Below are 13,869 nucleotides of genomic sequence, written 5' to 3' on the forward strand. Positions count from 1 at the left end.
CAACAATTTATGAATATATAGAAAACTAAAATCTTTTACATACTGGATAAAAGTTTAGGGAATAAACAGAAGTGTTTTTAAACTTACACTATATATGTTTTCTTACATGTCTTTCCATTTTTGTTTATATCTAGTTTTTCCAAATAAACATACTGTGCGTGTATAAATGAGAAAGTTTAAAAAGCAGAAAGTGAGGCGCGGATGTCTAACCTGTTGAACATCCTGTCTGCGTTGTCGAACCTTCCATTCTGCAGGCACAGCATGTACTCTGGCGCTGGAGGGGGAGAAACCAGAGTTAATGAGCTCACGGAACCGCCGCAGCGCCCACGTGCGTGTCCCCGGGAGTGACGACCAAGCAGCTCACCGATCCGGACCAGGTAGAAGAGCACGTAGCCTGGGGAGGAGTAGTGGCTGCCGTACATGAACCTGGGCTCCGGCATCTCCTGGTAGCGGGCCTGCGGCACAAGGGGGGGCCTGTGAGGGCCGGCTGGGGAGGCAGCAACCGAGCCGGAGAAAGCCTCTCGGGAGACCACGACCTGATCACATCCCAGCCCCTCGTTTCTCTCTTAAATAGGAAAAGGAGCAGATAAAAAGAGGGGGGGAACTGAAGAGACAGCACTCTTGCAACAAGCATCTTGGTTTTCTTGGCTGAGTGGTAACAATGTCTGTTGAGGTGGGACTGAGAAGAAGAAATGTTACCTATCTTTTGTGTGATTCGCCAATGGATAACTTTGTCGTGAAAATAAATTGGCAAACCTGTGATGAGCTCAGCTCCTACCCACGAACTGTAGGCAAATGCTAAGCAGCTGAGTTCCTGGGGGAAGGAAGGCAGAGGGCAGAGGCGGGTAAAGAATATGCTCAGAACCTTTGGTCTCTTCAGATACACCTCCATCAAGTTTTGAGGAAATGAGTGACAAGGAGCTGTAAAAACATAGGCCACGGCTCCTGGGTTGCTTAGAAGCCAGGAATCCCCGGGTCCACGTACCAGCAGCCTCTCCAGACGCTCCTGGTTGAGGGCCCCTACTGGCTTACTGAGGTCCCGGAAAGTCTCTGGATTTGACAGATCTACAAAAGAAACAGATTGTCAAAAATTAATTAAAATGAAGGATGCAACTAGAGATGATCATACTAAATGAAGTAAGTCGGAAAGAAAAAGACAAATAGCGTATATTATATCACTCACATGTGGAATCTGAAATATGGCACAAATGAACCTATCTACAAAATAGAAACAGGCTCGCGGGCAGAGAACAGACTCGTGGTTGCCAAGGGGATGGTGGAGGCGAGAGGGATGAGAGGCTGCTGGGGGTTAGCAGATGCCAACTGCTACATTTAGAATAGAAAAACAACAAGCTCCTATGTATAATTCAGGGAACTATATTCAAAATCCTGTGATAAACCACAATGGAAAAGAATATTAAAAAATACTGTCTGTATGTGTAAACTGAGGCACTTTGCTGCACAGCAGAGACGGGCACAACGCTGTGAACCAACTATAAATCAATAAAAAAAGGAAAGAAAACAGAAAGCCGCAAGCTTATACTTAATAGCATTACTCCCTGAACTGATTCACATGCACACATTTATTTCCAAATAATAAGCAGCTTTCTAGAAGCTGGGACAGGTCCATTAGAATTACAGTGTTCCTGATGGTTATTTATATAGCTGTAAAGGTCAGAACTTTTTTAGTGTTTAGTTAGCTACAGCCACTCAAGAATAAAATCTAATTTGAAAATGTTCAGAATATTGATTTTAAAAAAAGACCTACTGATTAAGAAAAATTATATTCCAAGTAAAACGACAGCAAAAAGTAAACAAATTTCAAAAGCCATTATTCTATCAAAATTTACTTTTTAGGTTTGAATTACTGTGATTATCCTCTGATAATAGCATAATTGGAAAACTGGGGACCTGAAAATTATCAGATAAATAATATTCCTAGAAAATCTGTCACCTCTTTCAAGTAAAAGGGAGCAATCAGTGAACTGTCAAAAGTAATTTAATGTTCACAATATCTAATTTTAAGCCATTATAAAATAAAATTACAATGCAATCACAATAATTTTGGTAAAATAATTTGAGAGAAAGAAATAGACCACAAAGTTAAGTGGTTCTCTCTCAGTAATGTGATTATTGATGATTCTTATCTCCTTGAGGATTTCAGTACTTTCTAAGTGCTCTACATGAGTTTGAGTAAACTCTGGGAGTTGGTGACGGACAAGGAGGCCTGGCATGCTGCAGTCCATGGGGTCACAGAGTCGGACACAACTGAGTGACTGAACTGAACTAACTGCTCTATAATGAATAGTTATTACTTTTGATAATCACATTTTTTAATCTGAATTGAAAGATAATATGATAACCTGAGATGCGATTTTCCAGGTGAACTCCAGTATTCGAAAACAATACTTGTTGGTAATTATGGGCTAAAGATCACATGCATGTTTTCTGGGTATGGCTTTCAAGACATATGTGAGTAGTTTCTTTAGGATTAAAAAAAATTCAGAGACAGTAGAGAGAACATACAGAACACACATAATTCATGTAACACGTATTATCCAGCATCGTGGCCCAGAAACTGGCCACTAGAGGCACGAGACGGAACGGGTTCTGCTCTGTTCACGAATCACGTGTCCTAGAATGGAGCGGGCTCTTTGCTCTGAAAGCCCGGCCCGTGCACGCACCCAGCTCGGAGCTGCTGTAGTCGCCGATGACCCAGGGGAAGACGGGGTACTGCGAGAGGTCGCTGCAGCTGCGGTCGGCCAGCGAGTTCAGGTGCAGCAGGTACTGGTAGTTGGACAGGAGGCCGCGCTGCCACTGCAGCGTGTAGCCCTCGGCCGTGCGCTCCGGCACGTGGTGCTCTGCGGGGACAGGGGACAGGCCGGGTCACACCACGCTCAGCGCACGCCGGCCAGGGCCACTCAGCAAGGGACGGGCCTACAGGGGCTTGCGGTGTAGACCCTTCAACCCACTGTTGAAAAGCACATTTCAAAACAGAAAAGTAGGCTAATCTGTTTTCACAAAAGAGTTGTCTGGTCAAGGATGAGCATCTCTAAGATCCAGGAGGGAAAATGATCAAATATGTGATATGAAACATCATATCTATGAGATATATGATAGAAAACATACTGTATCTATTAATATATAAAACATCATATCTGTGAGAGATATGACATAGACATATCACATCTATAAAATATAGGATATAAAACATCACATCTATTAAGTAGATATGACATAAAACAAATATGAAAATATAGAGCAAATACATCAATATTACATGGCAATATACAATGTTTACTATATTTATCTGTAGTCTACAGTATATATTTACTAACAAAGAATCCTCCCCAACGTGCTTGAGTTTCAATGCCTTTAAGAAGCCATTACTATTTGAAAAAGCTCATTTCCTCCATTTCTTATGAAATCAAAACAAAACCATCTTTTCCTTTTCTTTTAGATCTGGAAGACAGGCACACAGCTGATTTGTCAATGACTATGTATTATTTACGCAAGTGAGGAATACGGAAAAGAACAGAAACTGCTGAAGGAGAAATCAGGTATCTGTCAGGAGGATGTGATTTCTCAAACTAGAAGGCCCAGAAAGACCACCCGGAAATAACCAGGAAAGGAGGAAACACAGGTTGTGTGACACCAGTGAGACCCTTCCTGCGAAATGAGCCCACTTTTCTACTATGTTTAGAAAATTCTGCTTTCAACTTTTTATTGGCAGCATCAAACAACTTTCCTGATTTGCTGATTCAATATTTATTCTTATATACTTTGCCAAGTTTCTTCTCTAACTAGCTACCGGGAAAGGGCTTAAAAAAAAAATCAGAACACTTATCCTCTGATTTTCCATTCTTAGAACATCACAGAGAAAGTCTGAACAATCTCAGGAATAAACTCGGAAAGGATACTTCACAGAAGCAGACTTTCCAGACCATGGTGGGTTTAAGATTTTAGGAGTCACTATGAGAGTTGAGTTTTGTGTTGCAATCTTGTTACAGTTAGAAAAATTAAATGAAAAAATTAAACTGGGGGGCAGGAGATAACAGTAAACCTGTAGCAAAGCTATAGTTATGGACGGAGTTAAGCTGAACAGCCTAATGTGAAAATAAACAAATATGAACTTTAGTAAAGTTCACTTAAAAACTTTAAAATATGTTCTTCAATGAAAACAAACGACTCCTCCTTGAGAGAAAATTTCTTTTCTAAGGGAATTAACTCACTACTTCATAAATGGGTTCACTGCACACTGGAACAGCAAACAAAACTGAGATGTATTAATAAAACATCCAACATGTACTTAAACTCATCCCATTCTAGTCATCTGACAACTCTGAAAACAAGAATAACTTAATTCAACCATACAACTTAATATGTTTGTGCTCAAAAGGGAAAATACAGGTGTCCTCTCTGAAAAAGTGGGAAAATTCACATTTCCCATGGAAGACTGAGGAAGTGGAGTTAGAAGCAAACTGATCTCCATGGTACCATAAGAGCATAGAAGGTTCGCGCGTTCCTTTTGTACCGTTTCCCAGCTTTGTGATTAAGACCACAATTAATGATCGCAAACACGACTGCATACCCCACTGTCTCACATGAAGAAACCCAGTCCTGGCATTCATAAACTAACATACGACAGGACTGGACATAGAAAACGATCACGCATATTCTTTATAACCCATTCACCTTGCATGTCGTTAAGATACAGAAAAACATATAAACACATTCACCAAGAGTTTTTAAAATACAGAATTTGAGTGAACTATAACCAGATTTCATTTATACCTCCCTTTGTTTCTAAAATGCCACTCTGCTAACGATGGTCACCGATGAGAACAGATAACTGGAACCCTGGAGAGGTGACAGTGGATACAGCAACTGTTCCACTGTGGAACCACCTCCACTTGAACAGACACAAGGACGGGTGAGCACCAAACCTAGATATGTAGCGATGTAAAAATAGAGGTTGTCTCGGTCTTGACGTTCATAGAACTTCAGGTAGATGTCGGAACACAGGTCATCTTCTGTGCAAAACACTTCCAAGCCCTACAAACCCAGGGAGGATAGAACAAATTGCACCTCAATGTGAGTGACTCAAGTACAAAAGCCTTTCAATGCAACACCTGCATTTTTTATTTGTAGGTCTCGTATGCATATTCCCCAGCATTCATTTAATTTTTATAGCATGAGAACAAGACATGTATTTCAGCTAAACTTTATAAAATCCTTTTTAGTGCTGAGTATTTTTATTGGTGATCACATTTGTGAATTTGTGCTGAATCAAAATTGGCAATTTGTGTCTTCACATATGTTCTTCAAACACAAATGATTAGCTTTCCTTTATAAATTCAATCATAATTCTGATTTTATATTTAGAACTCTCATGCATACTTTTTATACTTTTAAGTACATTTTTATGTGCCTCTAAATATATGTAGCATTTTTGTATATTAAAAAATATAAACTTTTCTATTTAGGTTTTTGTGATTTATGTATGTTGATATATACATGGTTGGTTTATGTTTTAACGACTATATAATATTTCACTGAATGAATATAATTCACTTTGTGTGCTCTGTCGTGTCCAATTCTTTGCGACCCCATGGACTGTAGCCCACCAGGCTCCTCTGTTAATGGAATTTTCCAGGCAAGAATGCTGGAATGGGTTGCCATTTCCTTTTCCAGGAGATCTTCCCGACCCAGGGATCAAACCTGTCTCTCCTTTATATCCTGCATTGGCAGACAGATTCTTTACCACAAGTGCCACATGGGAAACTGATAAATTACTTTAGTGATCCTCTTATTGATGAAAAGCTAAATTCAACCATAATTATGTCAATTTAACAAATTGATAATTGAACTTATTGAAATAGGAGCTTGCAACTATTCTTAAGAAAGCTGTTGAGCTGTATAGATGATGTGTTGGTGAGGCTGAGACAGGACAGTAACAGAAAGGATGAAAACAGAGCATTGTCCTAGGTTCAAATATAGGCTTTCATGTTACTAGTTAACTCTTGGAGTCTCAATTTCTTTGAGACAGGGCATCATGTAACCTCAGAGCGGCTGTGCTGGTGAGTGGGTACTGTATATAAACTGCCCAGTACACACCAAGTACTTAATCAATGCCAATTTCTTCTCTCCTTATGACTGTATTTCTGTATTTTTAACAGCATCTGTTTCCCTAATCCTCTGTTGGTACTGAAAATGGAGAATCACCTTCTATGTAAGAGAGGCAAGAAAATAGTTAAATTTCATAAAGATAAAACACCAAAAGAAGCTGCTTCAGTATCCACAATGCTTTTGTAATGCTACCAACTCACTGGTTAATCTTCAAAGGAAAATAAATACGTTGGTATTGACATCAAATGACAAGCCCTTGGAGTCACACCCTCTGTGGGGACTGGTTTCTATTATAAGTGTGTGACTCACAGGAGGGTAGACTTGGGCTTAGCCAGAGGCAGGGCAGGCAGGACAGCCTTGGTGGTTGAAATGGTTATCTTATCTCAACAAATGGCTTCTCCCTCTCACCAGGCCTGGAGGCAGAAGTAATCTAGTTCACAGTGACTATGCTACAGTTCCACTGAGGGTTGATGCTCTAAGAGCTTCTGAGCTCTGCCTGGAGACCTTGCTGGGCTGTAAGAGGGTGGCGGCGACGAGCCCTGGGACCCGTTCTGCACAAACCCAGAGCCCCGAGCACGTGGGAGGGGAAACCAAGGGCGTTCGAGCCCTCTTGCTCTGGGAGCCAAGAACATGTTCCCTGCAGCCCTCCCACCTCCCCAAAGAGCTGCTCCTTTAAAAACAGCCAGCTCACCCAGAAGGAGGAGCCGTGAGACTCAGAGCCCATCTGCTTACAACACAACAAGCCTGCACCTTCCAGAGTGGCCCCGGGTGCTTTAAGTCAATGAACCACTGACCAACCTGAAGACGAGACGCCCATCCTCCAGGGGAACTCACCAGAGGCATGAGGCCGTGTCTCCTCTTGTAAATGCGGCGGATGTCCTGGAGCATTATCTGGACCACGGGTTTCTTTAAAAGTAGAGAGAGAGGATGAGCTGGTTGGATGGCATCATCGACTCAATGGACATGAGTCTGAGCAAACTCTGGGAGATGGTGAAGGACAGGGAAACCTGGCGCGCTGCAGTCCATGGGGTCACAGAGTCAGACAGGACTGAGTGACTGAACAACAAAAGAGAGACGATCTCAAACTGCAACATTCTGACACAATTAGAAGCTGCCCTTCAGTATCAGAAAGGCAAAGATGAGCCCATCTTAACTTCCCAACAGGTCACAAGTGAACAGCTAGAAAGGGGGCTCTTGGGACAGGGCACACCCCACTCTGTGCCAGCCTGCCCTTTCCACTAGCTCTGTGACCGTGGACATGGCCCTCTACTCACCCCGCCTTGGTACTCAATTTCTCAGAATGATAATGCACGCATCTTTAAGATTCTTTTTTTTTATGTGGGCCATTTTTAAAGTCTTTATTGAATTTGTTACAATACTGCTTCTGTGTTACATTTCAGTTTTTTGGCCACGAGGCATATGGGATCTTACAGCTCCCCGACCAGAGAGCGAATCCGTACCCCCTGCATTGGAAGCTGGAGTCTCAATCACTGGACCACCAGGGGATCTCCAGGCATCTGCCTTTCAGGTTTTTGGAAAGTTGCTGAGTGATAAAAAGCATTAAGGGATTAGTGTACACAACCTCACAGGAATTTTGCTTTTATAGACCTATAGGTTGCTCAGAAACTAATATGCATCTCTTTTAGAGTCCTGTCTTTTATGTCCTTAAACTACAGTGGTGTTGTTCAGTCGTTAAGCCATGACTAACTCTTTGCGACCCCATGGGCTGTAGCCTGTCAAGTATCTTTGTCCAAGGGATTTCCCAGGCAAGAATACTGGAGGGGGTTGCCATTTCTTCCTTCAGGGGCTCCTTCTGACCCAGGGATCGAACCTGTGTCTCCTGCACTTGCAGGCGGGTTGTTTACAACTGAGCCACCAGGGAAGCCCAAACCTCAGTGTAATAAAGCTCATCAACTATAGTATAAACCAGAGCCTCTAGACTTTATGAGGAGGGAAATTTTCTTGCTTCTTTGGAGCCTTGAAATGCTAGTAAAAGAGGAACAAGGTTACAAAAGGCTACAGGTCCACCCTCCTCCCGACATGAGAGGGAGGAGGAGCCCACAGAGGCGGGGTATGCAGCTGTGGAAGCTGCCCCCAGCCCAGACATCTGGGACCCTGAAGCTATGGCACATACTCAGATATTTCTGCAGAAGTACCGACTCAAGCCACAGCAGCTGTGGTGGCCCATACAATTTATCACAGCACGGAGTGTGGGGGTACAAGGCCAGCCATTCCATGTACTGTGTCCACTGGGGGGCCTGGCGGGTGAGCTCCACCACCTGGTGGACAGACTCATTATAGCACCACGTAGAAAAGGGCTTCCCTGCAGGCTCAGACGGTAAGGTAAAGAATCTGCCTGCAGTGCAGGAGGCCTGGGTTCAATCCCTGGGTTGGGATGATCGCCTAGCGGAGGGCATGGCAACCCACTCCAGTATTCTTGCCTACAGAATCCCCACGGTGGGCTACAGTCCACGGGGTTGCAGAGTCAGACATGACTGACTAAGCACAGCAGAGAGAAGGATATATTTGTGTTTCAGTGACACGTGGGTGGGGGGGGGGGGGGGGGCGTGTTCTGTTGCATCTGACTCTGCAACCCCATGGACTGTAGCCCACAAGGCTCCTCTGTCCATGGGAATTCTCCAGGCAAGAATATGGAGTGGGTTGCCATTTCCTTCTCTAGGGGATCTTCCTGAAACAGGGATGGAACCTGTGTCTATTGCATCTCCTGCATTAGCAGGTGGATTGTTTACCTCTAGCAACACCAGGGAAGCACATACAATGACTGACCAACTGGGAGAACTTCTTCCATGGCAGAAAACACTCCTGTTCTTAAAGCTGCTGGCCAAAAGGACCAACCGCACGAGCAGAGTGTTGAGATTTCTGCTCTTTCAATGAACTGCTCTGAAAAGGGGCCAGATCTAGATAAAGCCTCTCATCTTAACAAGTCTTAGAGTAGAAATCTGAGTCTCTACTGTCTGGCCAAGTGAGTCTAAAGGCATCATGGAAGAGAAGCCTGCTTCCAGCATCATCCCTGCAACCGCCCAGTGACAGCATCTCTCACACACCTCTGCGCCGGGCTGGAGAGGACCACTTCCTACCACTTCTCTGGGCAAGACTCAGACCTACTGATTGTGTTTATAATTAAGGAATAACAAGAAATACAACTCGGGTGTGCAGATAAGCAGGTACACAGGAAACATCCATTTTCCTTAACCTCAGTAGATTTCACTGCTTGCTTGCAGAAGTGCTTCCAGGTAGAAAGGTATAAACCTCTAAAGACCCTTTACTAAAATCGGGAGGGGCGGGGTTTCTCCTCGCATCGCTGAGAGCAAGTGACCCCGAAGTCACAGAAAACAAGTTAGGGGAGCTCAAATGTCAAGGTCACATGGGGAGCCTGTTAAACACCAGATGCTGGATGAGGAGGGGGAGGCCATTCTGACTCTCACCAAAATGTGAGAACACAGTAAGGTCAAGTTCAGGGGCTGAAAAGTTCACCGAAGACAAAAACTGCCATGCAAAGGAGCTCTTGCTGGCCCACAGTCCGCTTACCGGGTACCCGTTGAGAGGCTGGAAATACAGGGTGGTGTCAGTGACGCAGGCGTGGCCAGGGTTCGTCACCAGAGGTGTCACCATTTCTGCTTTGCATTCCATGTGCAGCTTTTCAGAAACACTTTGGAATCTGAAAATAAGTTTTCCAGCAAAAGCAAGAAAAATCAGAAATCAATCTACTTTCTAGACTTAACTTTATCTGAGGGAGCTCCAGGGTGACTCTGCAGAACAGGTATCTAAACACAACACTTAATGTAAGAAAAGCGGTGGTGTAAGCTAGTCACCTAAATAAAACTGCCTTTCTTTTAATGGGTACAATGAGTACTTGATTTTGAAAAAGCAGATGAGGTTATGTATCACAGAAGAGAAGACAGGCAAGTAAAAAACTTGTCAAACAGGCACAAGAAGAAACAGACAACCTAAGGAGTCATGTTGAGTAAATAAATTGAATAAGGCCTGTATGTCTTTACCAATAAATTCTACTAAAAATTTAAGGAAGAAATACAATCCTGCACAAATTCTTTTGGCAAACAGAGACTAAAGGGGCATTTCTAAACTATGGTGAGCATAACCCTGATAGCAAAACCTCATGAATACACCAAGATTTACAGAGCAATATCAATAACCTCAGATATGCAGATGACACCACCCTTATGGCAGAAAGTGAAGAGGAACTAAAAAGCCTCTTGATGAAAGTGAAAGAGGAGAATGAAAAAGTTGGCTTAATGCTCAACATCCAGAAAACTAAGATCATGGCATCTGGTCCCATTACCTCATGGGAAATAGATGGGGAAACAGTGTCAGACTTTATTTTTTTGGGCTCCAAAATCACTGCAGATGGTGATTGCAGCCATGAAATTAAAAGACGCTTACTCCTTGGAAGGAAAGTCATGACCAACCTAGATAGCATATTAAAAAGCAGAGACATTACTTTGCCAACAAAGGTCCGTCTAGTCAAGGCTATGGTTTTTCCAGTGGTCATGTATGGATGTGAGACTTGGACTATGAAGAAAGCTGAGCGCCGAAGAATTGATGCTTTTGAACTGTGGTGTTGGAGAAGACTCTTGAGAGTCCCTTGGACTGCAAGGAGATCCAACCAGTCCATCCTAAAGGAGATCAGACTGGGTGTTCATTGGAAGGACAGATGCTGAAGCTGAAACTCCAATACTTTGGCCACCTCATGTGAAGAGTTGACTCATTGGAAAAGGCCCTGATGCTGGGAGGAATTGGGGGCAGGAGGAGAAGGGGACGACAGAGGATGAGATGGCTGGATGGCATCACCGACTCGATGGACATGAGTTTGAGTAAACTCTGGGAGTTGGTGATGGTCAGGGAGGCCTGGCGTGCTGCGATTCATGGGGTTGCAAAGAGTCGGACACGACTGAGCGACTGAACTGAACTGATCTGTCAACGGAGATGTAAAATCCTTTACAGCCACAACTACTGAGCCCATGTGCTGCCACTACTGAAGCTCGTGTACCCTGGAGCCCGCCCGAGCTTCACAACAAGGCAAGCCACCGCAGCGAGAAGCCGCGCGCCGAGATGAAGAGTAGACCCCGCTCGTCAAACCAGAGAAAGCCTGCGCACAGCAAAAAAGCCCCGGCACAGCCAGAAGTAAAAGGTGATTTTATAAAGTCCTCTATGAAATACTAGCAAAGAAAATCCAGTAATATGTAAACATAAAAAGCAATACATCATAAGCAAGTTGGATTTATCCCACGAGTACAAGGTTGTTTTAACAATGAAAAACCAATCAACATAATTCATACTGTCAACAGAATGAAAGAAAAAAGATGATTCCAATAAATGCACAAGAAGCAGTTCGCAAAATTCTACATTCAGTTTTGAAAATACTCTCAGCAAACCACGAATAATAAGAAACTTCCTCATTCCTCAAAGAGCATCGATGAAAAACCTACAGCAGGCATATGCTGGCATTCTTTCGTTGTGAAACATTAAACCTCTTTCCTGTAATACCAAGAACAAGGCAAGAATGTCTGCTCTCACCACATCTATTAATCACACTGTGCAATGAGGCAAGAAGCAGAAATAAAAGCCTTAAAAATGTCTGTGAAGCTGTCCTTATTCACAGATTAAATAATAATGGACAGATGAAACACTATAGAATCTACAACCCCCACTCCCCAAAAACAGATGGCTTTACCAGCAAATTCTCTAACATTTTAAAAGTATAGTATATACTATAGCATAGTATAGTATGTATAGTATATATAGTATAGTATAGTATATAGTATAAGACTCACACATCTCACAAAAAGGTAGCAATAAAACAGAGTATTACAAACTAATGTCACTTATACACATAAGCTTCTAGCCAAAGCCAACTAACAAGTAAATTTTGAATTTGGAAAAGCCACAGGATACATGGTCATTGTTTAAAAAAAAACTATTTTCTATAAACCGTTAAGAAATAATTGGAAAATAAAATTTTGATAGCATCAAAAAAAATCCAGGATTATGCTCAAAAGACAGCAGCATCCACACACTATAATGTAAACATATATGTGTTACATATAACATATATATATAACATGTTATATATAAACATATAACAGTGTGGGGAACTGGATGAGGAGAAAGAACTCTTTGTACTGTCTTTACATCTTTCAACCTAAAATTAATCCAAAATATTTTAAAGAGGACATTTTGGGGTATAAATGGGGAAATCTGAATATGGAGCTATAAACTCCAGCTACAAACTATACAGACTATTGATACTTGAGTATCATAACAGTATGGAGGGATGGCAGAGATCTTCCTGTAACAGAGAAATGCTGAAGTAGTTACGGGTGAAGTGTGAGGAAGTCTTGCAGTGTCATTTTAAATTGCTCAGGAAAAAGTTATGCTCATATTTTAAATATATCATACAAACATACATATGCACACCAGCTATACATGTATAACTATTTATTAACATATAGACATACATGTGTTACTTCTGTACACACATAGGGCAAGCAAGAACATGAGCATGCAAGAACCAATGCAAATTAAGCAAAATGTTGACAAAGTACCTGGTGACTCACAGGGAATCTGTGTTCCCTATTACCTTTGCAACTTGTGAGGATTTGAAATTTTTCAGAATGAACAGTAGGGGAAAAAATATACTTCAATAAAAAAAGTATTTCCTTGGAAGTATGATGAAAACTTATTTAGCAAAAGTTTATTTTCTTTCTTTGAGAGGAGTTATATTATCCTGCAATATTTCACTTTATATTGTAAAAATTTCTTCCTGCAATTCTTCAGCCTAACACTCTGGAGACTGGATAAGTTAAAACTTTGATGGTGAACCATTTTTAAAATTAATGTCATGCTGAAGCTCAGGATTAAAGTCTAAATTGCTACTTAGAAAAATTATCCATTCTAAGTAGGTCAAAAGAAGCTAATTCTTATTATATAATTCTTATTATTTTCCTTCCTAAAATGGAAGTTATACTTGCCCCTCTGCAATGCATTTAACTGGTACATCCTACAAATACAAAAATGAAAAGTAATGCTATGTATGTGAAACAGAGAGAGAACAAACATAACCACAGAAAACACATTCTTGGCCAGATGGCTTTACCAGCAAACTCTCTAACATTTTTAAATGTAGTGTAAGGCTCACAAATCTCACAAAGGTAGCATTAAAACAGAATATTACAAACTAATCTCATTTATACACATAAGCTTTCAGCCAAAGCCAACACGTAATAATCTATTCAACCAATATGTTCTACTTTGTCCTAAGCTTCAAGGATACAGCAAAACACAAAAATCTGAAGTAAAAATGACATCTCATGACTAGAGACTGCAATAATCCATACCTAAGATTTTATACACGTTAGACAATCTATACATATATATTAAGTTAATGGAATTGGACAAAGTTTAGCAGGGTTGCTAAAAACAAAATGAATACACAAAAATATACTTCATTCTACTTGTCAACAATAAAGAGAAAATGACATATTTTAGGATACCATTTAAAATACCACTAAAATATGAAGTACTTGGAATAAATCTAGCACAAGAGAAGACCTTTACAAAGAGAATTGTAAAAAAGACACTAAGGAAGACTTAAACAGAGTTTCACTGCAATCGGAGTCAAAATCCCAGTAGGCTTTTCTTCTATGGAACTTGACAAGCTGATTCTAACTTTATACAGAATGTGTAAGACCAAGAACGCTG

The 13,869-nt window shown here is 41.5% G+C and overlaps 1 protein-coding gene across 1 annotated transcript in view; it reads right to left on the minus strand.

The window, feature by feature from the left end:
• NSMAF (neutral sphingomyelinase activation associated factor) overlaps positions 1 to 13,869 on the minus strand; it is a 62,814-nt gene that overhangs the window by 15,969 nt on the left and 32,976 nt on the right. The window contains exons 10-16 of the mRNA XM_043879140.1: positions 9,679 to 9,808; positions 6,964 to 7,035; positions 4,947 to 5,055; positions 2,685 to 2,861; positions 986 to 1,065; positions 365 to 455; positions 211 to 274 (exon numbers count right to left, since the gene is read on the minus strand). Of these exons, the coding sequence (XP_043735075.1) occupies positions 211 to 274; positions 365 to 455; positions 986 to 1,065; positions 2,685 to 2,861; positions 4,947 to 5,055; positions 6,964 to 7,035; positions 9,679 to 9,808 (723 nt within the window). The remainder of the gene's footprint in view (positions 1 to 210; positions 275 to 364; positions 456 to 985; positions 1,066 to 2,684; positions 2,862 to 4,946; positions 5,056 to 6,963; positions 7,036 to 9,678; positions 9,809 to 13,869) is intronic.

Source organism: Cervus elaphus, chromosome 21, assembly GCF_910594005.1.
Source record: "Cervus elaphus chromosome 21, mCerEla1.1, whole genome shotgun sequence".
Lineage (NCBI taxonomy): Eukaryota > Metazoa > Chordata > Mammalia > Artiodactyla > Cervidae > Cervus > Cervus elaphus.